The following is a 27,991-nucleotide window of genomic DNA, read 5'->3' as shown; positions in this document are numbered from 1 at the left end:
ATTTCAAGCTCTTGCCTCACAAAGTGACCAAAACGGCAGCCCATTGCCTGTGCAAGATTCTCTGTGTGCTTCACACACCACCTCTTCTATCTCCCAGCATGGCAAAGCATGCCCAGCCTGTGCCTTGGAGACCCGAGACTCTCATAACATGCCATTCTGGAGATGAACAGCTCCGAGGGCACCCTATTTGGCAAGGCAAGCCTTATGCAGGGGTATCGCCTGCTGATTAGTGCCAAGGAGAAAGAACACCATCACCCTCATTAGGAGTCTAGGGAGACAACACGAGATAACTCGACCTACTGCAGAACACAGATTGAAAAACATTCATTAGTACAAACAGTGAATTTCCTGGAGAACAATGAAGCTACAAGGCTCAAGGCTGAGCAAAGCCAGAAGGTTGACAAGTGGGACAGCTGCCCTGTGAGAGACCCAAAAGGCCCCTTTTCCTTTTAAAAAAGATTTCTGGTGACCCCTCTTCCCTGACCCACCAGCAAGTCAGTTTTACTCTACCACAGTGGACAAAAAGCAAGGGAAAAGTACTGTTTCCAAGAAGGTGTTTCCTTCCCCTCTTAGGAAGAAAAGGGGTGCTCTCCCTTTTTTATGCATTGAAAGCTACTGCTTTCTAAGAATGGAAGGACTCTGGTCTCTACTGTATTCCCAGAGACGTTTGTTCAGAAAGCAAAGCTCTTAAATTCTGAGCACTTCAAAGCAATGAAAAGCTAGGGAAGACCTGGAAATCACTTTGGGTTTTTTAATCTAAGAACTAGACTAAAAAGTGAAGATAGTGCCTTCCACACAGTCAAGTAATCCTGTGTCCCTCTTAGGGAAGCACTGCCCACCTTTGCCAATCTTATAATGCTGACAGTGTAAAAAAGGCCACCTCCCTTCTACTACACTTAGAGAGTTTAATCCAGTTTTCTTCCCCTGCTGGTGGCAATTCAGCAAATATCCTGGCACGAACCAGTTTCAGAAGTGTGTTGCTGGGCAATAGAACAGGATGGGTTCTAACGCCAGGCAGTAGCAAGTCCCCCAGGACAGCTCCCGTATCACTGCCAACAGCCTGCAGTCTCCTATCCGCATCGTATTGTACAAAGGAGCAGCTACTGATTTGGGCTGAGCTTTGGGAGCTACTTCTGAAAGGAGAAGCAAAAAACAAAATAAAACCAAACACAAACCAGACATGTGTATGTCCAGACACAAATAAATTAAAAAGAAACCATGCCTGTAAGTGGATGGAAAGGAGGACAAAGAAGGGGAAGACACACATTCAGAGGCTCGGATGTTCTTGCACTCCAAGTCAACCCAGCGGGGGGGATCCAGACTGCATATGACAGGCAGGGTTTGCACACATCAGCACTCAAGCCCTATACTGGCCAGGAGGTTTTCCAGAGCTTCAAGTTTCTGGTTGGCTTCCTCGATGGCGCTGTAAGTCTGCACATTGCTGGTGATGTGGAAGCGGATGTCATCAACCAGAGGAATGGAGTCAGTCTCCTGCCGTTCCTCCACAGCCTCTGCATTCTCCTTCACAGCAGCCACAAACTCCTCCAACTCCACCAGCTGGACAGGGTGGACAGAAGAACCATTAGGAAGACAAGACAACAAGTAAAGGGATGTAAAGAGTTGGGATAACAAGCTCAGCCACTGTTGAGGGATCTCACAGAAGTAAAGGGAATGCTAAGAGTACATGGAGACCCAAATCTTCCTATGTCTCCTACAGACACCACTTGCAGATGTGTCTTGGAATTCATCTTAAGGAGACAGTAACACTCCAACACTAAATGGTCACAACCATAAGCAATCTGCACCTCAAACAGCACACTGTAATACCCTCTAACTAAGCATCCATAGTTCTGGTGTTGGGACACATGAATATATACAACAATCCCTCCAGAAAGGCTCCCCCAGCACAAACCAGGAGATGGTGCCAGACAATTTTGGGAAATGCCTCGCAACAGGCAAGACAGCAGGTGCTTGTGCCCAGTTCAGAACCAGGAGCCGCAGATGACTATGCCCACCATGGCTCTCAGCCCCACCACCAACAGCCAACCAGCAGATCACAGCAAGGCAGCTGCTCTGTTCTGCACCCAGCCTGACAGAATCAGGTCACTCGTGAGTGATTTCCTATCAAGTTCCCCAGGAACATGTGGTGCGCTGAAGGGTGAGAAGCATCTTCCGTCTGTCTATGCTACCAAACTGTGCCTGGGCATGGCAGGTTGCTGAGCCCCGCTCCGTGCTACACACACTGCCAAAATCTCTCCCTGTTGCCATCATCAGTGCACCTCCACAAGATGCTGGCAGCTGCTGATGTTTGAGCAGCTGGGGTGGCTCCATTTGTGCCAATGACCTTCGGAAGGCACATTGCCAATGCTGGGTCTGAGGACTCTTACTCAGGCTAAAGAAGGGGAACGCAAAGAGAACACAGAAGCAAAGCCCTACCTTGCCTGATTACTATTTGGCGTATTCATCAGCTTTCAAACCAAATCCCTTTTTCAGAAGCCACAATCTAGGTGCATGCTGATGTGTCTATCATCCCCAAATATAAACTGAACAAAATAACAGCCCCAGAATGATTTCCTTTGCTGCTTTCACATGCCAAAAAAATTTCACACCTTTCAAGCTGCAGGTGAAAATGTTACATTCCCATGTGAACTGCACAAGCCATTTATAAAAATCTGTCTCAGGATAAAACATAGATTCCGAGTCCTGAAACTTCAAGCTATAATCCCTCAAGATTACACTTAATGGAGCCCCATAAAGAAAACTTCAGTGTTAGATTCATTACTTCTGGCTGTTCAACAGATAAATTTTCTCTGTGGAAACCCCTACTGTTAGATTTGTCATCCTGGAGAAGAGGAGAGATCACACTGATTACTTTTTTTCTATAGCATTATGCCAGAACAAACTCCCTCCAGCAAACACTGAAAGACATTTCCTGCACAGAGCTCCCCTACACACCCCACTGCATTCTCCAGACTACACCATGTATCCAGGTAACACCGTTGTTACTCCAGGCACAGCGGCTGAAAGCTCATTGAAAGTCACCTGCCCATGGCACTTGCAGAACTTTGGGGGCAGGTTTTTCACCTCGCAGTCCACAAGGATGAGCGAGACAGCCACTAGCATCCTGCTTACTGCAGTAACCTCAGATACAGCCACACTCCCTGTCCTCTGTCCTAACTGACCATGTGCTTTGCTACTTAACCACTGATCAGCTTCAGGAAGCACATTGAACCAGAGAGGCCAACTATTTATTACAGACCAAAGTACAACCATTAAATCTGTTGTATCTATGGCTCACTTTGCAGTTAGATTTACAGGCCTATGTAGCAACTACAGTGGGAGTGTTTCTGTTACCTTCTCGATGATCTTTGCCATGTACTCCGTGCACTGGTCCTCCAGCCGGGTCAGCTGGAACAGCTTTGCAATCCTCCAGATGCTGACAACGTTGTCCTCATCGAGGATCTGAGCCAAGGTCCTGCCACAAAGGCGCTTGAGCCCAGGCAGCAGGTACATGTCTGCCACGCACAGCACATCATAGGCGTTTTCCGGGGACAGCTGGCAATGGAAAGAGAGAAATTACTGTCCAGTCCTACCCACTTCACTTGTCTCTAGCAAACTGCCGACTTCTCTTGGAGCAGGTTGCACAGAGAAGTTGTGGATGCCTCATTCCTGGAAGTATTCAAGGCCAGGTTGGATGAGGCTTTGAGCAGTCTGATCTAGTGGAAGGTGTCCCTGTCCGTGGCAGGGGGAATGGAACTAGATGATCTTTAAGGTCCCTTCCAACCCAAATCATTCTGTGATTCCACAGCTCCTGTGTTTTAGCAGAGATTCCCTGAAGTGCTGGTGAAGTGCCGTTTGGTCCATTACCGGCCAGGTGTTAACAGTACTATGCAGAGACAGGAGCTCAGCCTTTCAGGGCCTCCTGCTCAGTTACCACAGAGGAGTCTAAAATGCTGCAGCAGCAGCTTGCTCAGCACAAAGCAAGAAGTTTGCCATGCTGCAGCTAACTCCTCCAGCTAAGCATGAAGCAACGCTGAAACACCAAAGTGCAGCCAAAAGCCGGCTGCTAAGAAATGTTCAACGTGGCAGTGGAAGGAGGAGGTAGCTTTTACCAGAGGTACTGAAAGCCCTTCAAAGAGACAAATGGAACAGGTTGGCAGGATAGAGCACTTCGTTCCCCACTAGACTTCTCCTCCCATTTTGTGCTGCTGGACTTGCATTTTGTGAAAAACATGCAAAATTCTCTTAAGTTTCTTCCCCAAACTGTCTCTGCTAACTCAGCCAGCATAACCTCCCTGGCACAGGGATACATCCAAGGACAGAGAATCACACCCCAAATAAACTGTAGGTGAGGTCCAACTCAGTAAGGAACAGACTCTGCACATCAAACACTACTGCAGCTTTAACAGGCGTTCAAACTGAACTAAATTCATGCACCAGATGCTCAAGCTGACACCGTTGTGAACGATCTTTAACATTTCCAGGCTCTTGAGCTAGAGAACCACCCTCCCATTTCCTTCTTGGGAACTTTTGTTCCTTGCAAGTGACCTGAGAATAAAAAAATGCTGTAGATAATGTTGGAGACACCACCTCCAGCTTCACTCAGTCTCTTCCCCCTGGCTGGGCAAATCCTATTTTAGTCAGCCATCTGCGTCACTAACCTGGAACTAGAGCCTCTCTCTGCAGAGTTCTGTTCCTGCTCATCGGAAGTGCAAAGAGCACAGTTACCCACATCTATTTTAACAGCGAACCTGCAGGATGCAGCATACCCTGGCTGTGCAGGAGGTGAGATCACTTCCATCTAAAGACCAAGCCACACTGGTCTAGATTGCTGCAGCAAAAACACTGCTGTCTACATCTACACATGTGGTTGCTCACTCTGACAACTGCAAAAGGCTGGTTATTTCTTTCCCTACAGCTGTCCACACCAGTGTTTGGAAAGACTACTCACAGCAACTCTCAGCTGTATAACACCCTGCAACAGCTGTGCAGAAGGATGCGAGACGTACAAGAGACATGCCATGAATGCTGTAGTGTCACAGTGGAGTAACAAAGCTCTTGGGGTTATTGATCAAGTGCTGCTTTGTCCTTTCATAAGCTCCAAGAACTTCACAAGTTGGAGGCATTTGAGTCAGTACTATTGGTGGCAGTTCCCAAATGCTTGATCAAGTATAAACCTGGCAAACATTCCTCCAAAAGCTCCCCTTGAGCCCCCACAAAACTCCAGTCAGTAACTCCTCTTTCTGCCTGGAACTGTTCCTGTCCTCTGCACACATTCTTCCTTCCAACTGCAAGCACTGCCACTACTACATGGCAGAGACATAAATCCTTTGGAAAAAGAGAAGTGGAATTAGAAGTGCTGACACTCAGCTGGAGAAATCCAGGGCAAGGAGAACAATTCACATGCAAGTGTGGAACTTAGCTATAATCCTGTTTTCCTGACCACTTTTCCTGATAGTTTTTCATGACAGACGAACTCTCTGCAGAACCAAGATATGAACTCTCATATCTTGGCTGCTCAGTTTGAAATCCAAGCTAGTTTCTGCAATGGTACCATTTGCATAGAAAACACATGAACAAGACCCTTTCAACTCCTACATATGGTTGTGGGTCTGTCCTCCCACTCCAAGTCCAGACAGGGCAGCTGGGGCCCCCCTTGGAGAGGGATGGCTGCTTCGGAAACATCCTTCCTGTGAATCATCACGAGGAGAGCAGGCAGGCTGGAGAGATGCAAGGAACAGGGTCGCGCTGCAATGCAGTCACAAGGTCAGGAAGATCTTCACAACCCCAACATGCTTCTTTCCCTCTCTGCCTGCCCTTCCAGCACATGGCTGAGGGAAGAGTGCAGACAAGTGAAGCATCTGCTCTCTGGCATCCCAATGGCAATCCTACCCTTGCTGCCTGCTAAATACATCTCTCCCTACTGCACATTCCCTGCTGCTAGCTGAAGGTAAACAGATCAGCAGGAACAAGGTCACAGCTGCTTGGACTCTCTGTATGTGGCACCTAACCCAGAGCACAAATACCGCTGGGGAGAAGTGACACTGGCAGGTGCAGCGGCATCTCTGATCACTGCTCTAATGCCAGAATGTGTTCTGGCACCTCATAGCTAGACCTGCTGAAAGCATTTGCCACAAAACCGAAGCAGGAAGGTGCTTAAACGCTGGGATTTTCTGCACCTTCCATTAGGCTGAAAACTAGGAGGGTTAAGGCCATTTTGTTACTGCTTGCAATACTGAGCACAGCAAGGTGTTGGTCTCCCAGTGGAACCTTTGCCCACCCCAGCAATAAACAACAGTAGAAATAACGACCCGCTACAAATGGAAAATTGGGCTATGATGCCAAGAGTAAGTAAGCCGAATCTTTGGACTTCGCCAAATGTGTTCAATCTGCCATCTACTGGGAGCTGCTTGCCTTATCCCTCCACAGAGTCCAAGAGGGAAGTCAGCAAAGCCCTGCATTTATCACGCCAACACACAACGTGCAACCTAACTTCCAAATTTTTCGTTATGGGATGAAAAACTAGGGATTTGCTTCCCAAACACCATGCATATAAACTAGATCCCTGCCTGGCTAACAGCAAGTCCCAGTATGTGGGTTCCTGAGACAGAAATGAGGTAGCAGAGTAGGGCAGTGGGATTTAAGAAGTCACACACAGTCCCCTCCATATGCTGTAAGAAAACACTGCCGTGAACACCTCCAGAGTTAAGCAGCACAGCAGGAAAGGCGCCATGGCTGACCTCACCTCTGTATCATCACTGTAGATGTAGTAGAGGACCCGGATGAAGATGTCTTCTGAGATGTTGTGGAGAGTCACCACAGGGATGCTGGGCTGTGTCTGCAGCTCCTCGCTCTCACTGAAATGGTCTTCAAGAAGGGCTTTGAAATAATCACTGCGACCACAGAAAAATGCCTGGAGAGGGAAGAAAGACCAAAACACTAGCATCTTTCTTACTGCACCAAACCAAACAGCACTACCAACCAACTGTCAGAGCAGCTCAAATATATTTTCGAAGTTTGGACTCTCTAACTCTGATTCTCCCTATATGTTGAAGCTGCAGCTCCAACATTTTTCCACACCTTATTTCTATTCATGTCTACCCTCAGAACAAGAAAAAAAAAAATAATTAGCATGGCATTAAGGCAGGAGAATAAGTTGAGGTTGGATCTCAAAATCCATTCTTACTGCTGTTTACCTGCAGATCAAACATTCCCCTCTCCAGACACTGAACTCACAAGCCAGCAGTAGGAGATTTTGCAGCTGTGAATGCTGTAGCTGAATCCATAAATTTATCTCCTCACCTCTGCAAGAAAGGCTGGGTTTGCTGTTTTGTTAAATGCTTTAAATATAGTTTCCAGCTGCAGTAAGACTTTTGATTTGCCAGCCGATGAGGCAGTGCTGCTTCTGCAGAGTGTATCCAGCACTGGATGAGTAGGGGAGGCAGGTAGACTAGACTCGTGGCAAAAAGCGAGGAGAATGAAGTACAGCACAAACACATACCTTATGGCACAAAAAGTTGTAATCTGCCACCCGGAAACACACATCAGGACAACTGTTAAAGTTGTCAGTGCTGTCAAATGGTAACTCCCCAAAACCAACCTAGGAAGAGAAAACAGGAAACCCTACCTTTAACATTCGTGCTTTAAACATGCTCGAGGTCTCAAGTTTGGAGTTCTTGGTCTTCCCAGAAGCAATCATCCATCTGTTCCCTCAGCACAGTGTAGAGCACCAGAGATGCTCTGAACAAAGGTTTCAGGGTGAGGAACTGGAGTCCTTGCACTCCTGATAGAGATATTCCTGGTACAAGTTACAGCTGCCTGCCTTATCCATGGAAACTCCCTGACTGTCCATACACCTCTGGAAAGCATTTCTGTGCCACCTAACATGGCAGATAACCAAGTGGAAGTGAAGTTTACTTCATGCAGTGGGTATCATAAGCATACTAGAGCTTAGGACTAGCCCTTTACTGTGTAGATGTACAGGTCGATGTAGCAACGTATAGATTACACAGATGTATACACCAGTTTCAAATGGTTTGGCTACGATTACTGCCTCACTTGAATAATCCAACATTTCTAAAGCACGTATTAAATTTCTCATTTGATCTGCAGCCAAAGATAGCGTTGCAGTATTAATTCTCTGGTGAATTATTTTAACACCAACACACCTCCTCCCAGTCCCGCACGCCAACAAAGACAGCACACAGACATACACAAAAAAAACCCAACCACAAAATCTGTTGGCTTTATGTTATTTTAAAGTGATACCTCCAAATATTTTCACTTTCACATAATCCTATATACAGGGTAATTTAATTGTAAAAAAAAAAGTTTATATTCACAATCACGTAACCAAGACAATTCATCTCTGGAATCAAAAGCTTCCTTTGGTTTGTGCTTTCCAAACACACACCCCTGTGCTGCCCCAGCTGAGGCGTTTATTATCACTGTCTCTCATCCAGCAAGACTACATCCCAAATTTGCACCGGGCAAAACCCTGGGCTGATCACAAAGATCAGTCTCCCAATCGTAGCCTACCTCAGCCCCATTTCCAACACACCTGCCTCCATCCTAACTGAAAGCAACTAACTTTCAGCTTTTCCGAGGAGCCAGGTGTCTCCTCCCTCCCAAACTAAGCCAAGACACAGCCTGCAGCACGCTGGGTCGGTGCTCTCAGCCAAGCTCAGCTCGCGTGCAGTGCGGTTTCTCTCACAAAGCAGGTCCCAGGATGTGGCAAGGCACCAAGCTGGCAAAGCTCACACCACCACTGAACACAGCAATCTGGCCCTGTTTGCCAGGCTCTTTGTCTGTCCACAGCAACATCTGGCAGCTTCTGCTTCCTAATCACTGGAGAGTAAGCCCAGTGACATTCAAACGGTGCACGTGGCTGTCACAGTAGTACTGCTGCCTTCCCTCTCCCCTGTGAGTCCTTCCCCATTGGGGAACTCCTCTCCCAGAAGAGATGCAGCAATTCAGGGAATACTCCCCACTTGATCTATTACCTGCTTTCCATACAGCTGTGACACAGGGCACCTCCAGCATGGAAGATGAGGTCAGATTGTCCCTGCTGGAGATTCCTCAGGCTGTTATTCTGCTGTTATCTGTGTCTCTGTTTCATGGCCACAAACCAACCTTGGTCTGGGATCTGCAGCCACTCTCTGTGGCATCCCACTACAAACACTAGTAGTCACGATCCACTGCCTACTCTGCTTGCCTTGCTGCTAACCTCACCCTATGCCCATGACTTCCACATTGTCTCCTAGAAATTCTGACATGACTTTCAAGGGTACAACTTTGCAGGCACATTACAGGTAAAATAAACCTAGAAACAGGCTTTGATGAGGTGACACTCTGTGTAGCACAAGAATTTTAATTGAGACAAACTCTGCATCTCCTACATGCGTCCCTTCTTTGCTCTCTTTTCATTGTCCAAATGTAAATCTTTAAAAGGAATCCATCCCTCTGGAATGGACATGGGAGTTATTTGTCTCACAGTTTGTCCCCTGAATTGAAAACTCCTCTGGGCTCAATTTCCTGCTTCTAGCCTTGCCTGGTCCCCACTCTGATACTCAGGTTTACAAGGTCATTTCCCATTCCTACTACAAAAGCAGGTTCATGTCTTTGTCCTTCCTATTCAGCATGAAGTGGCTTTGCAGAATTTTCCCTTTTACATTTCCACCACTTCTACTCTACTCCCTTGTCATGCTTGAGGAATTTCATCTCCTTTTCAGGGTCTCCTTACAGAAAACTGGCTTATTCCTCCCACACCTCCATTCAAGGAACCTCCTTAGCACACCCCTGTCCAGGCAAAGCACAGCTGCCAAAGTTAAGTATGTTGCTCAGGACGCACAAAACAGTCTAGCCTACGAGGTGCAAACACATTCACAATAACTCGTTCACCATACAGAAATATTCTCAACACCTCTATAGCTTAAGACTGCTTGAACATTCACAGCATCTTCCAGCCATCACATGCAGAGGACCAAGTCTTTGCTGCTATGAATTTGCTAGTAGCGCTTAAAGAGAAACGTTGCTGGAGGCAAAAACACACAAAACACATCAGTGGCAGCAATTTGTACCTTGGCCAGATTATTGCAGCAAGAAAATTGTAAATAAATTACAACACAAAACACAGGCGTTAGTAATCCAAGGGATCCAGCCCATAACCAGATGCAAGTGGACTGGATTAAAAAAAAAAAATAAATTGAAAGCATGTTATAAAGATTTCAGTTAATCTGCCTCTGCCAAATGGGCAAAACAAAGCACAGGAATAAATGCCATGGACAACCACGCTACACAGGTGCCAAGACAGACAAGATGGAAACCCATCGACTTCTTTCCAGCTGTTCTTTCTACGCATAACAAGACATAGCTTTACCCCAAAAGTGACAAACGGTCACATTTTTTTGCAGCCATACCAATGTTAACACAGATGGAGAGAAGAGTATTTATTTCACAGCAAATTCTGATCCTTTTAAGTATGACTTCATCTTGATTTCGAAAAAAAAATATTTCAGTCAAAAGGTAATTAAAAACCAGCTACAAGGAAACAATGTGCCTACAGTCTCATATACTGGAAGCTTTGGAGTGTTTAACTCAGAGGTCACCTGGCAGACACAAGATGAAAAGCTATGCAAACAGTGAAAAGCCCCATGTTTTTTGACAGTTGCCTGGCTTTTGATGGTATTTTACTTAAATCTATCACTGCTAAATTTTATTGCAACAAACCAAAGCAGCAGCTGTTGTGGTCAGAAAAATTCTGGCCATTACTAGTTTGAAACAAAATAGAGACAACAACCACACTTTTAAAAACAAACACTGAAAGAGAAGAGGCTTTCAAGTATAAACAGGAATAAGAAACAAGATAACAAGATTATAAACGTGTAAGAGTTCAAAGAACACATAATTCTCACTCAAAACTAATAATGAACTGTGATTGGATATCAAATGTTAATTATCATTTTAGTCATATAGCATATTACTGAACCATGAAAACAGGATGCATAGAGTTTTCTGCATCATTCAAATATCAAAGACATTACATGCAAATTATTTGTTTGTAGAGAAACAGAAAGTTGTATACATCCCAACTTCATGTAATATGGCATTACAAGACACGCAGCAGCTCAGAATGTCTCTTGCCAAATTCAGATCACCACCTGAAATGCCATCAAGAAATGCTGGCTTTTATCCAGAAGCTGAATACCTATTTTGTTGTGCATAAGCTGGAAAAAATGTGTATTTCTATCAAGAACACAGATGTAAACGTAAGTGACTATTCAGTCATTTATTCAGACACTTTAGGTTACATAGTTTGTACACTATTCCTTGTACAGCATCAAAGCCAGTAAGAATGAGGATGTGAGATTCCTCTGTCCCAGAACAAAGATGCCTAATTATAGAATTTAACAATTTGCACACATTAGGATGAGATATAAATGGCAATAGGATGAAGAGATTTGTTCATACATACTTTGTAAGTTACAAAAAAAACCCAACAAACTAGATAGACAGAGAAAAATGGGAATCTTTTAGAATTTATCAGGCTTAAACAAAGCACCCACGTCTGTGTATGGCACACAAATCCTCTAGTGAACAGGCGTAACTCTAATGCTGCTAGAACTGCCTTTGTTCTGGTCTACGAACACAGCAAGAATACCACAGCTCACAGAGGCATTCACAGTGCTTTCAGATGATTGCATTATTCCAAGTTTCATATTTTCCTTCCAGATCCTATTCTGCATGAAAGAATTAAAAGGAAAGTGTTTCTAACCCTTGAGAAGAAAAGCTTAACCCGACAGGAACATGTCATGAAGGTCTGGGAACAAGCAAACAGAAAGCATTCTTTTTATTTGTGAAGTGACTTAAAATTTATATAAATCTCAATGTGTTGAGGCCTACAATCCTTTTTTTAATTCTTGGGGAGATAAATCTGAGGCTTACTTATGGTATCACCTTCCTTTAAAGCCTGCAAACATACAGAAAAGTATACTGAAAGCCATAAATAAATACACAGTTATTTGAGGGAGGCAGGTTATGTAGGAAAGATTTCTGCATTGGTAGATGGAAGCTTGATGGAGAAAAACTCCCTCTAGAAAGTGCTCAGTACTCAGAGAAACACGCCTGCCAAAAGCCAGCACAAAACATGCTGACTTATTACAGGTAACAAACCTTATCCAGCAGGTCAGTCACACACTCAGGCTCTCTGCACCAGGCAGGTTATTTGGCAGGGGACAAAAAAAAAAGGCAATAAACTTTGCTACATCACTCAATCATACAATCTCTGGGCACAGCAGCCACCTAAAATGAGTTCCTGTTATTAAATTCAGAGCTTGGTATGACAGAGAAGAAAAGAAGGACTGACATAAGAGCAAAGTGAATCTGCTGGTAGTACAGAAAACAACAGATGGAAGGAGCATGAAGACCACCAGTATTTATCCTGTTCGCCTGCAATTGGGAGTGAAGACCCACATATCTCAGCCTAAGAATACTGGTGGTATTTTAACAGTGATCATCAAGCTGTGGTCTGCAGGCTATTTCTAAGGGTCAATAAGATGTAGTTATGAAAAGCAAATCTACGGCAGGTCAAATTAAATTCACTTCAGAGGGACTCATATTTCTGCTGGAAATATTTTCAGGATTTGAAAGCACCTCTTCACTGCTGTCAGTCCCTAGTAAGCAAGCCCAGCAAGCCATCTTCCATCTATATGTCCCTTTGGTTACCAATGCCTGCTGATAAAACATTTCTGATGCTTAGGAAGGATGGCAGAGAGAAGGAAAAAGAGTTGGGGGCCAACTCTTGTCCCATTGTAGTCAACAGGGAAATCCCCACCAACCACATGGCAAGGGTTTTGTCTACCCAGATCCCTGCTGGGGGAAAATTCCAAGGGTAAGGACCAGCACTGACAGTCTCATTAAAAAATGTTATAGCATTTCCAAGCAACAAAAGGCTTTCAGTGTTTGGAATATCAGCAAACAAACAAACAATTAAAATGGAGAGAATGCGACTGAACACATATCACAGCGCCACAGAGAGCAGAAGTAGTATAAACGCTCCCTACCCGCAGTTCGGCTGGCAGGGCGCAGTCTGCTAGGAGAGCCAGATCTTCCTGCAGCTGGCAGTTACCTGCGGGTTCAATCGTCAGCACTTTCACACAGGTCCCTGGCTTGGAAGAGACTGAAAAAAGCAAAAAAACAAAAGAGCAGAGATGCCTAAATTCCTCTACAAACATTCTCTCCCATTTAGAGAAAAGAAAGGCTCCAGGAACAATCAGTATTATTACTGGTTAGCTTTTACTGCAAAACACACGCGATTCCTCTATGTACACAGCATCCAGCACCCCTCAGTACAGCCGGTGAGCAGGGCTGGAAGGGGATGCAGGTATTGCTGTCTCTCCTCAAACCTCCACTTAATTCCTTGTGCTGGAATAACAACTGTGGCAAACACAAGGTTGCTGCAGGCATATTTCAAGCCCAACTTGCTCTCTGCAATCCTTGTCATCATTTATAGTTGAAGATCGTTGATCAGTCTGCCCCTGATCCCGACAGGAGCCACTCATACAGTGCCTTCCCCAGGCAACCACCCCTACCCTGAGAGTGTCATCTAAGGTGAAGCCCGTGCCAGGGAGTATTCAGTTAAAACAAAGCTGCTTTCATGCCTCTCTGCTTGGCCACGTGCTCTCAAGGGTCCCCTTTCAGCTCTGCCATCCTAACTTCACTCTAGGGAACAAAGGGATTTATTCTCCTTTAGGTTATAAGTTCCATGCATCCAAGTCTGCCCTCTACTCTCTACCTGTAGATCCTCAAAGCACAAAGACCCCCGAAACACCTGGACTCCTGAGTGTGCCTGTGTTCTCTACAAACATTAAATAAGCATCACTACCACCAAACATATCAAACAAACCATACAGAGATGGCAACTTCATTTGCCTTTTTCAGACCTAGTGCGTTTTCCTGTCTTGCCCTACCAGCCCACACAATTAACATGCTGATAAAGGGGAAGCAAAATACACGATCATACTTTTGTGATCTTGCTACGACCAAAGTTGCTGTGGAGCTCACTAGAGCCAACCCCCCTAACTTCAAACGAGCGGCAGCCCAAAGCACACCCAGCTACTGTGTTACAGCACTGCTGCCAGCGCAGCCTTTCCTCTTTCTGTCACCTCTCTCCCGCAGTTCACTACCCCAGGTTTGTTTTCAGCTCAGCACGCTTTGGGGTGAGGACTGGAGCATGTAAGGCATTCAAGAGTCCCTGGCATATAGGGAAGCATGTGAAAAAAGCATGGAGCACCACTGGAAAACGCAAAGTTGTGGTGACGAAGGCTCAAGATGCTGTTGGGAGTCAGAGAGACGCAGGGTTAACTCTCAAGGACAAAACAGTTCAGCAGCTCCACACGGAAGCGTTCAGAAGTATTTCTAACAGGCATGATTCACCGCATTAAAACCCCTCACAGGTGAATCACACCACCTTGAGATCTCATTTTTCCTGACATTTTGCACAGCATTACATGAGCTCCATCAGATGACTCCACTGGGCTGTGGGTGAAACAAGACCACGACGTGCTACAGAACAAGTTCTCCCCCCCTCCTCCACGTTACTGCTGCACTCTTCAGATATGCCACCACTGTACCTCAAATAGGCTGAATATCCCAGAAAGATACTAGGAAGGATAATTCACCAATACGAGACAGTCAGGTACCATCACTGCTACACACGGAGCTACACCAGCAAGGAGACAGGCTGCTCTGTCAGCACTAAATGCTGCCGTCAAACAGATGACTTCCAGGGTAGATTAGCAAAGAGGAGACCTGGCAACAACACAAATCAGACTGAGCACGTTTTCCTGAAGAAGCCTGTCCACTTACAGACCAGCGTGAGAGAAGGAAATTTCTCAATGTGTAATTAGAAATTTTTACGGCAGAGAGAATCATTTATATTTGTGTAGTGCCTATTACAAACACTTGCCAAATCAATCAGGGTCTGTAAGCGCTAATGGACTCAGCAAGTTTTAAGCAGTAGTCAAGGGAGAGAGTTCTTCTCTTGGGATCTACAAAGCATCTGTGGACTTTCATAGCGACATGAAAGAAGAGTGATTTGTCTGAGAAGCATATCTATCACGAGACATTTCAGACACTGCATCTCTCGAATCCAAGAGAACAGTATTCCGTATCACAAGCAACTTCCTCCTAACAGAAACAATTAAAATCTAAGTGAGAGAACAGGAATAAGTTGTTGGCTGCAAGCAAGCAGCAGGGACCATCACCTTCTTGCAAGAAGTAGAAATGAAGGGTATTTTGAAGAGAGCAACATAAACAATGCAAGGAGCTGGAGGGAATAACGCAGCTATGGTGGAGAATGAAGGATTTTATCTTTCTTCCCAGTCTAGCCCAGCTGCACAGCACTGAACGTCACCTAGCAATTCATCGGCTGCCTTTGTTTCCACTGCTCAATACTTCTTTGTAGTCTTTTGTTTCAATTCAGCCAACGCACCACAAAAAATAAAAGCCACAAAAAACTCCACCAAACTCCCAAACCTTTCCAAAATGATGTCATGTTCAGATACCTGCCTCATACATCCTCTTCCCAATGTCATGATTAGCTATAACCACAGATTCCATATATCCAGTGCCTCTGCTATGAAGGCAAGCCTCACAAACCTTGCTCCCAAGCTTTTTGATCTAAAACTTGTAGAAATAACTGCAGAACATTTCTTTTCAAATAGCTCCTCTTCCACAGGAAGGATTATGGCTTCACCTAGACAAATTCTGTCTGACAAGCTCTTCCAAACACTGCAACAGTTTTTTCTTGTTATAGCCACCATATATATGCGGGGCAAAATATGCAAGCATTCACACTGAAGTCTATCTCAGGTGCCACAGAAGGCACTGGGTCATCCTCTTCAGGGTTTTCCTAAACTACTGTCTGTGCACATCCAGATCCTAAGCGCTTTTGAAATGCTGATAAACTCTAGATAATGAGATTGCAGAGACTGCAATTATCCACTGGAGCTGCACAGGCTTGTGTTCACGTTTTATTACGCATGTTTCATCTTTATAATACAGATGCAAGGCATGAGCCTGCTCTGCAGACCTGAATCAGATATCTATTCCACAGAAAACACTTTGAACAAGTAGAGATTCCTAACGCACTAGAAGGAACAGCAATGCTTTGTCAAGTGCCAGTCATGATGCAATCTAAATCTTGCCCATTTTTTAACATCTATAATTCTTCTATGTACTATTTCTGGAGAATCAGGTTTTCCTGGCTTCCACAAGATCTGATATGAGAAACAAACATTTAACAGGCCTACCAGCAGCTCTCCATCTATTCACTAGAATCCAACTGGTCATACAAAAAAAAAAAAATATCAAGCCTAGTACTCCCATCAGCACCTCACCACCAACAAAATATTGCACATGCCTAAGGGGAGACATACATATGGTAACATCTTCCATGTGATTTGCAGATGAGGAATTTCTTGAGCCAGAAGTATTGCCTCTATCTGTTAAGCCCCACAACTTCAGGAAGCTGAATAATTAGATCTCCTAACTCAAAAAGGAAAAGTGGAATAGCTACACCCTTACCTTTTAGATCAAGGAAAAGATGCTATTGACTTAAAAGCTACAGACTAGATTCTCTTCTCAAACCAAAATTAACTTCACTGAAGAAAAGGAGCTAACTCAGAGCATGAAATGAGAATCAGATGTTTTCAGCCTGAAGGTTTTGTTACCAGATTCTTTTTCTTTTACTTAATGACTAACACCGCTTTGCCCTACTTGTGCTGTTCTGATTCTTCTTCGTGTGTCCTTTAGCTTGAACTAAGGAGACGAACGAAAAACTCCAACTGTCGGTTTTTATGCAGTAAGTTGATGTCATGATTAGATCGCAAGCTCTTTGGATAACAAAAAGCTCTTAAACAGAGGATCGCGTCATTTAAGGTTTGGCATATACCTGTGTTATAAATACACACATGCTTTCAGAAATACTTCTCTGCCTGTAAAAAAGTGTCATATCTCTCTCTGCATCCATTTCAAGCCAATTATCAAACATTTTACTTAGATTAGGGGTCAAAAAAATGCAGAAGAGAACTTTTAATTCTACATATTTTATCCGTCCAGGGTCTTAAACAAGCTCTCTGCTGAAAGGCACTTCCCAATATATCCCACAGTGCTCCACTGAATGTCTGGCAACCACAGCAAAGTCCTGCTGCCATGGCTGCTCTACTGTAACGAAAACATTCAATGTAAGTGATACACACGCATGTGTCAGAAACCACTGCAGCTGCCCTACAGAGAGCCCATGGCTGAAGACTATCATGCAAACATGGGAATCTCACAATGGAATCATGTTCTGGAAGCCCCAAGGGCACCACGAAACATCCACCATCCCGCTTTCTTCTTCCCCCCTGAAAGGACACAGGCACAGCACAGACAACAAGTAAAACACTTACCAAATTCATAGACTTTTTTACATTTGGTCTCCAAATCATCTATGAGGTCCTGCAGCCGACACTGCTTGGCTAACCTCTTGCAATCATTCACATATTCTACGTCGATATCGAGACGACCTGCCAAGAAGAAATGCAGCCAGCTCTTTTAATCCATACCGCTTAGGTGTAAAAGTGGCAAAAATTAAAGATTGAAGACTTGATGGCACAGAAATTCAGTAATTAGACACACTGCCTCACTTTTCAGCATCTAGTTACAACTCAGTCCAAGAAGCTAAGACCTGGTACCCCACCATTCCGATGAATCTCAGTTGGCATCTAATTCACATTCCCGACTTCCAGTGTCTATCCTAACAGCTTCATTCAAGAGGCCAAAGACTGAACAGGCTTATACAAAAGATGTCTAATTCCCTCAGAAAATAAAAAGGAGCAGCACAACAGCAGCATGCATGACTGCCACCATTGGCTGTCTGGCTTCGGATGAGAGAAGTCTTTAGGCTCACGACCTGTCACCCCAGAATCTTTTACCATCACTGAAAACGTGGAACATTTCTGAAAACACTAGGCTGGAGGAGAGCCTTGAAGACAAAGTTATTTTCTGGCACCACCTCCTGGCCTGAAATAGTTCAGCACTTAGCATGCCTACAGTAAAACATTTGGCATCTTCACAGAAGGTTTAGGACCAACTTCTGTTCAGAAAAAAATATTAGAAAGTAGTCTAAGCATTCAGCACACACTGCTCAGGTCTGTCGGACTGAAAACGTCCTATGTGGGAACCTGGCTTTTCACCAGCTTAGGAGATTGTTATCCCAGATGACAGATTTACCCTCCTTAAGTTAAAAATACATTATCCACATCTATCCAACCAATCAATCTAAGCTGATTTCTTTTTTTTAATTGACTTGTATAGTTACTAGCGGGACAACAACTGGCAAAAGGTACAAACAACTTGGAAGAGCTGGGCATTGCTCACATTCTCCCCTTCTACCAGCAGACAGGATGTGTTGGTGACTTATGCACCCAAACACGGCTGTCAGCATGCTGTGCCACCCAAACAGTGCTATGACAGAGGCACAGACACCTTCCCACCAGCCACGCATACGCACCCTAGCCAGTAAGTCATTTACCTGTGTATAGATACTGCAGAAGAGAGCCAAAGGCTGCCGGATTAATCTAAAATAAAACATGAGAAGTTACCTTTAGAATTTCCAGGAACTTAGTAACAAGCTTGAAACTTGCCTGAATACAAACATGATCCTGAACAAGTATAAAAAAAAAAAAAATCCACTTAAATAGCAACTCAGACACTGCACTCAATTTCCTTGCTCCTTGTGTAACTAATGCTGCCACTCCACCTGGATTACACTGTTCTTTAAATGTATCAACTGATATTAATCCATGGCCTCGGGGACAGGACCTGACTAATGAAGGTGCTCCAAAGACACAGTTATAACACAGGCTCTGTAAAATCCAGTCTTTCACTGGTTGTAAACATTTCCAACCCCTCCTCTTAATTTGAGAGGAAAGCCATGTTCTGGTACAAAGAGAAAGAAGAGACATTAAGCAATGTCCTGAGAAACTGGAAGCGTGTTTGTCATGAGAGGTTTCGCACAACCACAATCAAGCTACAGAACATATGCCAGAGTATTGGTGATTAATGGATGGAATGCACTTATGGCCTGTTTAGTTCCTGCTGCAAAGGCAACAAAAGAGACTCAATTAGTACCAATTATGGAGGTGATGTCTTCACAACAGACCACCTGTCCACCAGGAATTAGACAGATTCAACTCATCCCACAGAGGAGCCGTGATGCAGCTGGCAGATGGTAACAGCTACCTGCTACTGCAATTAATTAAGATAGGTTTGAGCTTGTGACAGAGGGAACAAAGAAGAAGTATGCAGTCTATGGCCTTTTGTCATCTAAATAAGATGCTATTTTACTGCATAAAGTGCCTCCACAAGCACTTGACTTGACTAGGGCAATTTTGAGCTCCAGGAGCAATTCACTGTGGAAGTTAACCCTCAAACCATCCTTCCTACTCCCTTTTCTCACCCACTTGAAACAGTAAAATAAAGGAAAGAACTGGAAGCATAGCCTTGCTCACCAGCGGATGCTTCAACACTATCATGTTCTTCCCCTTCCACTTGGTCTCAAACATTTCTGCAAAGTAGGCGCTGCGAGCGCTGAGAATGCAGCGGTGGGCGCAGAAGGATTTGCCATGGACGATGAAAACGATGTCGCTTTGGTAACCCTGCTCCAGCAACCTGTAAGGAACAAAGAGAGGGGAAATTCATGCAAAAATGAGAAAGAAGAGAATGGAGTAAAGTTAGTGGGGGACATAAAACTAGGTCTAAATAAAAAAGTACCTCTGGACATTGCAGTCTCTCCCTGTCCAGTCAGAAGACCAGCACAGGGGCTGGTACTTCACATAATAGATTGAGATCTCTCACTCTTTCCAGTGACTCAAGGAAATTTTGTTAGTGCAAGATCGAGGCTGGAGAATGAAACCTTCCTGCCCCAGGTGAACCACTGAACACAGGGAACAGATTTTAAACGGGAACTAGTTGCCCCCAAACACATCTCTAAAGGTTAATCCTGCTTTTAAATTGTCAGATAACAAAAAGCTCTGCAGAAGCACATACCTTTCAAAAAGAATTACTCCATTACAAAGTAAGGTGCAACCTTCCTGCTCTCCGGGCACTGTCAGCGTGCACACTTTAACCATGCAGCAAATAGGAGAGGACTTGATGTCACTCATCCTCAGAAGAAGGAAGGATGTTACAGGCATGAAATGCAGGCAATTACAACACCAGAGATGAAGCTTTGTTTACAATTGCATGCCCATACCCTCATTCTTTAAAAAGAAAAAAAAAAAAACAAACAAGATTGCTACTTCTAGAGTTTACAGCAACCATCACCGGTGTTTCCTAATGCCCATCGTCCCTTGCATTTATATTCTCACAAACATCCCCAAGAGGTCAAACCTGGCAAACATCAGGCATCATACTCCTAGAGAGCAGGACTGGTGCTCGGAAAAGTGTGGGGTCACACAAGCAGATGATGCCAGTGCAGGATCTTGAATGCTGATCTCAATCTCCTGCTACTAGAACATCCTTCCTACTAGTGTCTTGCCCAAAAGAAAACTGAAGCAGTGAGGTGTTTATTTTTTGCCCCCTACTGTTGCTTTTTGTTTCAATTTTAACACAAGGTCTGTTTGGAACAAGAAATGGAAAACAGCTCATTTTAGTTTTCACGGGCGCTCAACCCTGCATCATCTGAGCCACAAACTCAGCGGGGCAGTGATAAATCAGCCTGCAAAATTCTACTTCCCTGAAAGGCAGAATCTGATTTTACTCAGATAAATGAGTTTCCTTCCTCTTCTTTCCCCACAGCTTCAGCAATTAGGACTCTGCAGTAATGGGAAGGTTGTCAGATTTTTAAGACTTATTTGCTCTCCGATTTTGAAGATACAGATGCTGAAATCTTGTTTGTTTGGTTTTTCAAGTCAGCCCAATTTGGGGTGGGGGGCGGCACAGGGAAGTCTATGTAATAACATCAAAACTATCAGGGTAGAAAAACAGCAAGAAGAAAAGATTGACACTATTCCTCTACTCCTAGAGCAAGTTAGGCTTCTTCTCAAGCTCTAGGCTAAGACTAAAAGTAGTGACAGGTAACTTTCATAAACATCTTTAAAATTAATACATATTAATGAACAAAAAGAAAGAACTGAGCACTGTCCTTATAAGTCAGTTTGAGGCTTCTTAAGGTGCTCTATCTCAGAAACGAGACACCTACGATCACTGCTGGAAACCTCAGCTCACAGGCTATAGCACTTCAGACCTAAAACTTAATTTCATTTGACATATCCTAAATTGTTGATATGGCTTTAGTGATTTCATTTTGGTTTGACAGTCAAGGATGACAGTCTAATGTTTCTGCATTAGAAAGACCAGCTTTCTGTAGGCTCTGGAGTCTGTAACCAAGTCACTGGAGGCTATATTTTAAATGCACACATACCTGGAAGCCCTCTCTGAGGACACAAAGAAACATCCCTTAGCAAGTTCTACATGTAAGGAATGAAGGAGGGTGTTGATCAGTTGCCTTCCAAATCTGCCCTTAACAGAGAGCTTGAATATCCAGGTTAACAGCTAAGGACAGATGACAGAACGTGTCACACATGGAGCTGCCTCATTTGCTTACCGCTGTAGGAAGACATCATAGTAGTCTCTCTGCATGCACTTTGCTGTGATCTGTTTGTACTCCTTCAGCAGACGTCGGATGGCATCACTCAAAGCTCCATACAGACAACGTTCTCCATCAAAAGTGTTCGCCTCACATTTCGCTCCTGCAGAACGACCACAGGTACATGCCAGCAGGCAGAGTTACATCTTCCTCAAACGTCCCCGAATGGTCACTAAATGAGTACGGTGTTTGGCTGGTGACATGTTTCACTGTGATCCCCTATGCTAATGAGCATGTTTACAAAAACTATGCTCCCCTTATATGCACATAACCTAAAGCTCTTCTCCCACAGCAAAATCCCTTTCTGAAGAAGTCATGACTCATTTAAACTGACCCTGGTAATAATGGCTCCAACAGTGTTCCAGGAAGAAGAAACTCACTGTACAAAGAGTACGATCACTTATTGGATTTTTAATGGTTCCTCCTGAAAGGCATTTCTGTCTTGCACAAGGCAAGAGATGAATCTTCAGGGTAGACTCTGCTAGAGATTTGGAGGGCACTTGCATTTTGCTATTTTAGAATTACGTAAGTGGTTTATTAAGACGTTCTGTATGCACTGGAAGAGAGAAACCTTTCAAGATCTGACTCTGCACTCCCATTCCTCTGCCAGAACACAGAACATCATCACTACCTAAGAGAATTTGGGTGCTGGGAACCAAATGGGCAGACACTTTACCTGGATAGTTTGTCTTGCTTTGTCTGAGGTTAGTAAAAGCCCTTGCACTGCACCTTTAATCCTGTTTACAAAGCAAGGTTACCAGAAGAGTACAAGAAAGTTTTACACAGATAGCTCTTCAGATGAAGTACAAATCTTACATCATCATACTCTCAACAGCAACGCACCCTTGCAAAACATCAGCTGTGATTTCAGAAAGTCATGCTGCCCTCAGTTATAACAGAAAGCTTCCCTGTAGCGAATTCAAGCAGCAAACGGTCTACAAAAGGGACCATGAAAGCATGTCCAGAGTTCCCACTGCAGCCTGAGATCGCTGATCGGATGGTTGGTTGTAACAGAAGAAGTTTCCACAAGGAACAGCTAGAAGGATACGCAATCCCTACAGACCAATACAGAGAAAAATACTGCATCCATATCCAGGACACTTTTACTCACCATTGGCTAGAAGATAGCGTACAAGCTCCTCATGTCCGCAGAGGCAAGCATAATACCTGACAATAACAAGAGAAAGAAAATTAGAGATACAGTAGGAAGAAAAATTCAGTGTTTGGGCACACCACAGCAAGCAGACTTCAGCACAGAGCCATCCCTGATGAGCTCAGAAGACAACTCCTCACAGGAGTGTGGGACTGCTATCAAGCAGCAGAGAAGTCTGACCCCAACAATAAATAGACTAAGGAGGATCTGTTCCCAGCACTCCTAGGCGCTGCTGTCCTGCAAGGAGATCTCAAGGTCCCAATCTGTGTTCGGCATCTTCTGTTGTATCACCAGCTGCCAAATCCATCCTCATTTTAATGGAGTTCATTTCATGGGCACTCAACAACTCCACTGAATTCTCAAAAACACTCCTTGCTCCTTCTGTTGTCAGTCTGACTGCTCCACACTATAATAGTGAGGGAACAGGACCCACACCAGATGTACAGCAAATCCACCCCTCGAGGCCCTACTTACATTGAGTTTCGTTTTCTCTTTCACAATCTAAGCCTTTCATGATTCTCTCTCACAAGGACCTCAAACTGTCCTACAAACTAGATGAATCCTGTAACAAGAATTGCAGCAGGCAAATGTTAGTCTACCCTTACTTTGAGAAATTATTCCGTACTCCAAATGTATTGTAGATGTCTGAATGCACTTTGGAATTGCTATATGGGGAGGTAACAAGCTCACACCACCCTCCTCAGCACCAGCATGGGGATTCCTCACTACCTACTGCACATTCACAGCTTTGCCAGACAGACTATGATCCCACAGTCACCTTGCATTTTACCAAGCCAAGCCTTCACCTGAAAAGACATGTTAGAATGCCACAGACTTCGAGGAGGAAAAAGTCTAATCAGGTCAAGAACAGACTGCTTAATCCAGGTAACCTGGTCACAAAATTAACCACCCTTCTGAGCTACTACAGCAAGCATCAATCAGACAGGGAGACAAAGACGTATTTAGCATGGCACCCGCACAGAAGAGAAGCAGAAACATGTAGCCAAATCTCCCAAAAAGCAGAACCTGAGATGTTTTGTAACAGCGCTCCTAACTGTTGATGCAGAAAAAGCAAAGGAGCTCTGAAAGCCCTTCCCTCCCGCCGAGCCAGCGCTCTAGGCTGCAGGACTCACAGGGGTGTACTGTCCCATTTATCACGGACATTAATTTCCACGTCTCGCTGTTCAAGAAGGTATCTGGAAGAAAAGGGAGAGCAAAGTTAGCAGTTCATGCAGCTACTCACTCAGTCGCATTTCCCTCTTTCAAAAGGGGTAACTTTGAGTTTATACAGTAACTTCCAAAGGTATGACAGGATCTTGCACTTGACTTGAGGAGCTATCAGCTATGGCGGAAGGGGAATCAGTTAAATCCTCAACCCAAAGAACAGTTGCACGGCTTGGCAGCTCCCTTCAATTTTACGTGGTGCACACGGAGAAAGAAAAGAATCAAACCCACCTCCTGCTGACTCCTAACAGGGCAACAATCACAAAAGAAGCCTGAGCACTTCAGCAGTACCTTCACATTCTCCAATAATGCTCACAGCCTGGATGCTTAGAAATAAATGGTCAAGTTCACAAGGCCAAGGCTGGACTCCTATCCTGTTTGTGGTTTTTCTTGCCACAAGTAACAACATCAGTGCCACTCCAGACTGCTCTTGATTCCTGCCACTTCCTTGTCCTGCACATTTAGGCTATACCAAATGCTGCCAATGCTCCCTCTTTGTCACCTCCAGAAGCCAGCCTTTGCCTCGCACACAAGTCTCTGACACAGCCTGACTCTTGCTGTAGCCTATCCTTAACTCTGCAACAACCATCCCTCCCAACCACATGTAAAATCCCTCTCAGCCTTCAAAGATTCTCAAGTTTTGGGGTTTTTTTTTCACATCCACCACATCAGTCCCCCCTTTCACTTCCTCCATCTTTCCTGTCTCAAACTTCAGGTTCCTCTGACCACATTTGAAATCCCAGGTAACTCAGTTTCTTTCTACTCAGCCCCGCATGGTCAACTTGTCTCCTCTGCTTTGACAACATTCCCACACTGATCATTTCTCCACTATTGCTTCCATGCTGGTCACCTTAAACCTCTGCAAGGTCACATACTGGGCCCCTCCTTCTACAATAAAGCTGCAATTTACTGCTTGCTATAAACTCATCTAATGTGAAAACACAACTGATAACAACGTTCCCCAGACCTCATATATCTGCTTGTTATCCTTCGTTAGTGAGCACCTTGAAATAGAGAGGGTCTTTCTGATTATCTGGGAAGATCCACATGTTGGGAGCTTGAAGAATCAAGTAGGATCAAAAGGGAAGAGCATTCTTAGACTCAAACCGTGAGATGCAGCAGCAAAGTCTGTTCTAAATGCGGGGCCTTTGCACTACACTACAACATCCGTTCACCCTGCAGACAACAGCCCATCCGACTCCTGACCTGAAACGACGGCAGCTGAGCCATACTGCTTCAATATGAGCACGGAGGCTTGGCCTGAAGCTTAGCAGCCCGATATTTCTCAGAGACACTACTACAGCCTACAGCACAAGGTGTCTAAACATTCCCATGACGAGTTTCCAGAGATCTAGCTTCCTACGAGCGCAAATACAGTTTCCAACAGTGCAAAAAGAGCGGCTGAAGAGAACAAGTTTTTGCAAGGACATGTGCCAGAGACGGCATTTATGACAAGGAACTGCCTGACACTCGGCGGCAGCAGGCAATCCTTGCAGCAGGCCCACGCACACCAGCAAAGGCTCAGCACACACCTCATGCCTGGGGGAAAGGAAGGCGCGTTTATTTACAGAGGAACAAACTCTTCTTCTCACATCCCAGGTATTCCTGGCACCGCGGCTGCCCCGGAAGGACCGAAGCCGTGAGAAGCCGCTGGTTTAGAGGCCGGGGAAGGCCGGACGGGTGAACACGAACGCGCGGCGCGTCCCGGCGCCGGGGCAGCCAAAGACCGTACGGCGGCACGGCGAGGCCAGGCGGCCCCACGCCAGGCCCATCCCGCTTCCGCCGGGGTTAAAGCGGTGAAAGGCAGCGGCTCACGCGGGGCGACGCCGGGAGCTTCCCCGGCCCCGGCCCCAGCCCCGGTCCCGGCCCGACTCACCGCACGCGGCTCACGTCGCCCTTCTTGCAGCTGGTGAACAGGTCGCTGGTGTCCATGGCCGGGGCAGGCCGCGGAGCGGCGGCGCCGCATTGACGCGGAGAGCGGAGGGTAGCCGCAAGGCACCGGGCCGAGCCGGGAGGAGCGGTCGGAGCGGCGGCGGCGGGGCGGAAGCGGCGGCGGATGTAAACACGGCGGCGGGCGGGGCGGCGGGAGCGGAGCGGCCCCGCGGCCGACCTGACCTGGCGACGCGCAGCGCCCCCCCGCGGGCCGGAGGAGCAACTGCCGCCTGAATGCCGGAGCGGGAGAGGAGTGGGCTCCTCCGGAACGAGCGCGCTGCCGCGCCGGGGCACGCGGAAGGGGTGAAAGGGGCACCTGTTCTGGCACTGACGCGGGGGGCCTGGTCCAGACGGTGGGTGGGAGGGGGTTCTGGAACATAAGCGGCGGCTCCGGACCACGTGCACTCACATGGGGTCCCGCTCCGGAGCAGGTGTGGGATGGGGGCTCCTGCCCTGGGACACACTTGGCACAGGGGTCTGCACGTACGCAGGGGCTCTGCTCGGGAACAGGGGCTTGTGCTAAGCCACGCTAGCAGGGAACAGGGGACCTGGGCTGAGATGGGGCAAGGGACACCCCACAGGACCAGGATTATCACCCCACAGGGAGCCAGAGTCCCCCAGCCCAGTCACCTGGCACGGGTCAGGGCTTCCGCAACCTGCGATGGGAGAACTAAGGAATACTCTCCCGGGCAGGGGGGAACAAGGCTGACACCCACCCCAGCCCCGCATCCCCGCAGAGGGACCCTGGCCGACACCTCATTAGCACATGAACTCACTGCACGTGAATTCAGGCAGGTGTAACCAAGCGAAGGACTCGGCTCAGGCCAGTGTTCAGGCACCCAGGAGGTGCGTTTTATTGCAAAGAAAACAAAACCACAACCCTGTTGCTCTCAGGGCCAGACGCAAGTGTTTCAAAATGTTCTCCAGCAGCAATCCCAAGCAGTAGCCAGGGCTTGCTGACAGTTTAGGTCCAGCAGGAACAAGGGCATTGAGAAGAACGGCTGGGAGCCTGGCTGTCAGTCGAGATGATCCCACGAGGCTCTCGTGAGCCAGCACAGATGAAGGTGCTTGTTGTCTCTGACTGTTCGAGCTGCCCCAAACCGCCTGTGAAGGAGACGTGCTCCTGCATGGCTGCAAAGGTGGACGGAAACAGATGAGCTGCTGACGGCAGTAGCTGTGGTGGGATCCTGCTGCGATGCTCCAAGGTCATACTGCAATAATCCATACGATAACATACCTCCATTTCACACTGCATCCTTTGCCCGGAGGGATCCTTAAGGTGGTTTCTTGAACTGTATTCTCAACCTGCATTACATACTCCACAGCACAGTTACCAGGTCACTCCTTGTTTCTTTACACCCTACATACCACGAGGTGGTCTGCAGGATGCAAAGTCCAAACACATGTTGGACTCCACATTATAGACACTGTTCTAGACATCTGGGACTAATCTGCAGCTTGGCCGTCCCAGATCACATCTAGCCACTGCCCCATGGAGATGGAGAGCCACTCTGATCTTGGCTGGGCACTCAGACGATGCCATCGCTGGCGTTCCTCAGGACATAAAGCTCCTTGCACCAGCACCTGATGCTCTCTCTGAGAGCCACCTCCATTTCATCCACAGCCTCTGCTTTCTGGCCATGCTCCCCAGGAGAAGAGGGAGCAAGCAGAGGAGAAAGGTGGGAGATGGAGCTGAGACCCTGTATTGCTACTCAGGGCCTCTAGACCAGTGACTCCAGGGAACGTCCCATCTCATTGCTTTGCAGACAAGGATGTCCTCACACAAACCATCCCTTTTGTGCCCAGTGTGAGCCTCTCTGCTCACAGGCGAGACCAACAGCCCTCCGTGAACAAAGCAGGTGACTGTCCTAGGCAGGTCACAGGAAACAAACACCCAGAGCTCAGAGGGGGGAAAAAAGTCTTTTTTTTAATTTTTCGCCTCCAACTCCCAGCAGCCACCAGGTGTCAGTGCGATCAAGCGTTCGGCAGAT

General features: G+C 46.0%; 1 protein-coding gene across 2 annotated transcripts; it reads right to left on the bottom strand.

Annotated features, from left to right (window-relative positions):
- Nucleotides 1–37: 37 nt before the first annotated feature.
- On the bottom strand, nucleotides 38–26,075 carry ABTB1 (ankyrin repeat and BTB domain containing 1). 2 transcript variants are annotated; one of them, XM_086618858.1, is made up of 12 exons: nucleotides 25,945–26,075; nucleotides 23,978–24,040; nucleotides 22,803–22,858; nucleotides 21,650–21,794; nucleotides 19,554–19,713; nucleotides 18,575–18,620; nucleotides 17,451–17,567; nucleotides 13,014–13,177; nucleotides 7,502–7,600; nucleotides 6,746–6,913; nucleotides 3,355–3,555; nucleotides 38–1,557 (listed from the first exon to the last, which is right to left on the bottom strand). In XM_086618858.1, exons 1-12 carry the CDS (start codon nucleotides 25,998–26,000, stop codon nucleotides 1,351–1,353), a joined length of 1,482 nt encoding a protein of 493 aa, XP_086474984.1. In that variant the 5' UTR covers nucleotides 26,001–26,075; the 3' UTR covers nucleotides 38–1,350. The 2 variants fall into 2 exon arrangements, with proteins under 2 accessions (XP_086474984.1, XP_086474985.1); XM_086618859.1 differs by having other exon boundaries at nucleotides 13,062–13,177.
- Between the last annotated feature and the right edge of the window lie 1,916 nt (nucleotides 26,076–27,991).

The sequence above is a fragment of the Tauraco erythrolophus genome, chromosome 12 (genome assembly GCF_009769465.1).
Source record: "Tauraco erythrolophus isolate bTauEry1 chromosome 12, bTauEry1.pri, whole genome shotgun sequence".
Taxonomy (NCBI): domain Eukaryota; kingdom Metazoa; phylum Chordata; class Aves; order Musophagiformes; family Musophagidae; genus Tauraco; species Tauraco erythrolophus.
The sequence above is the reverse complement of the archived record's forward strand: the minus strand, read 5'-3'. Positions and strand labels throughout refer to the sequence as shown.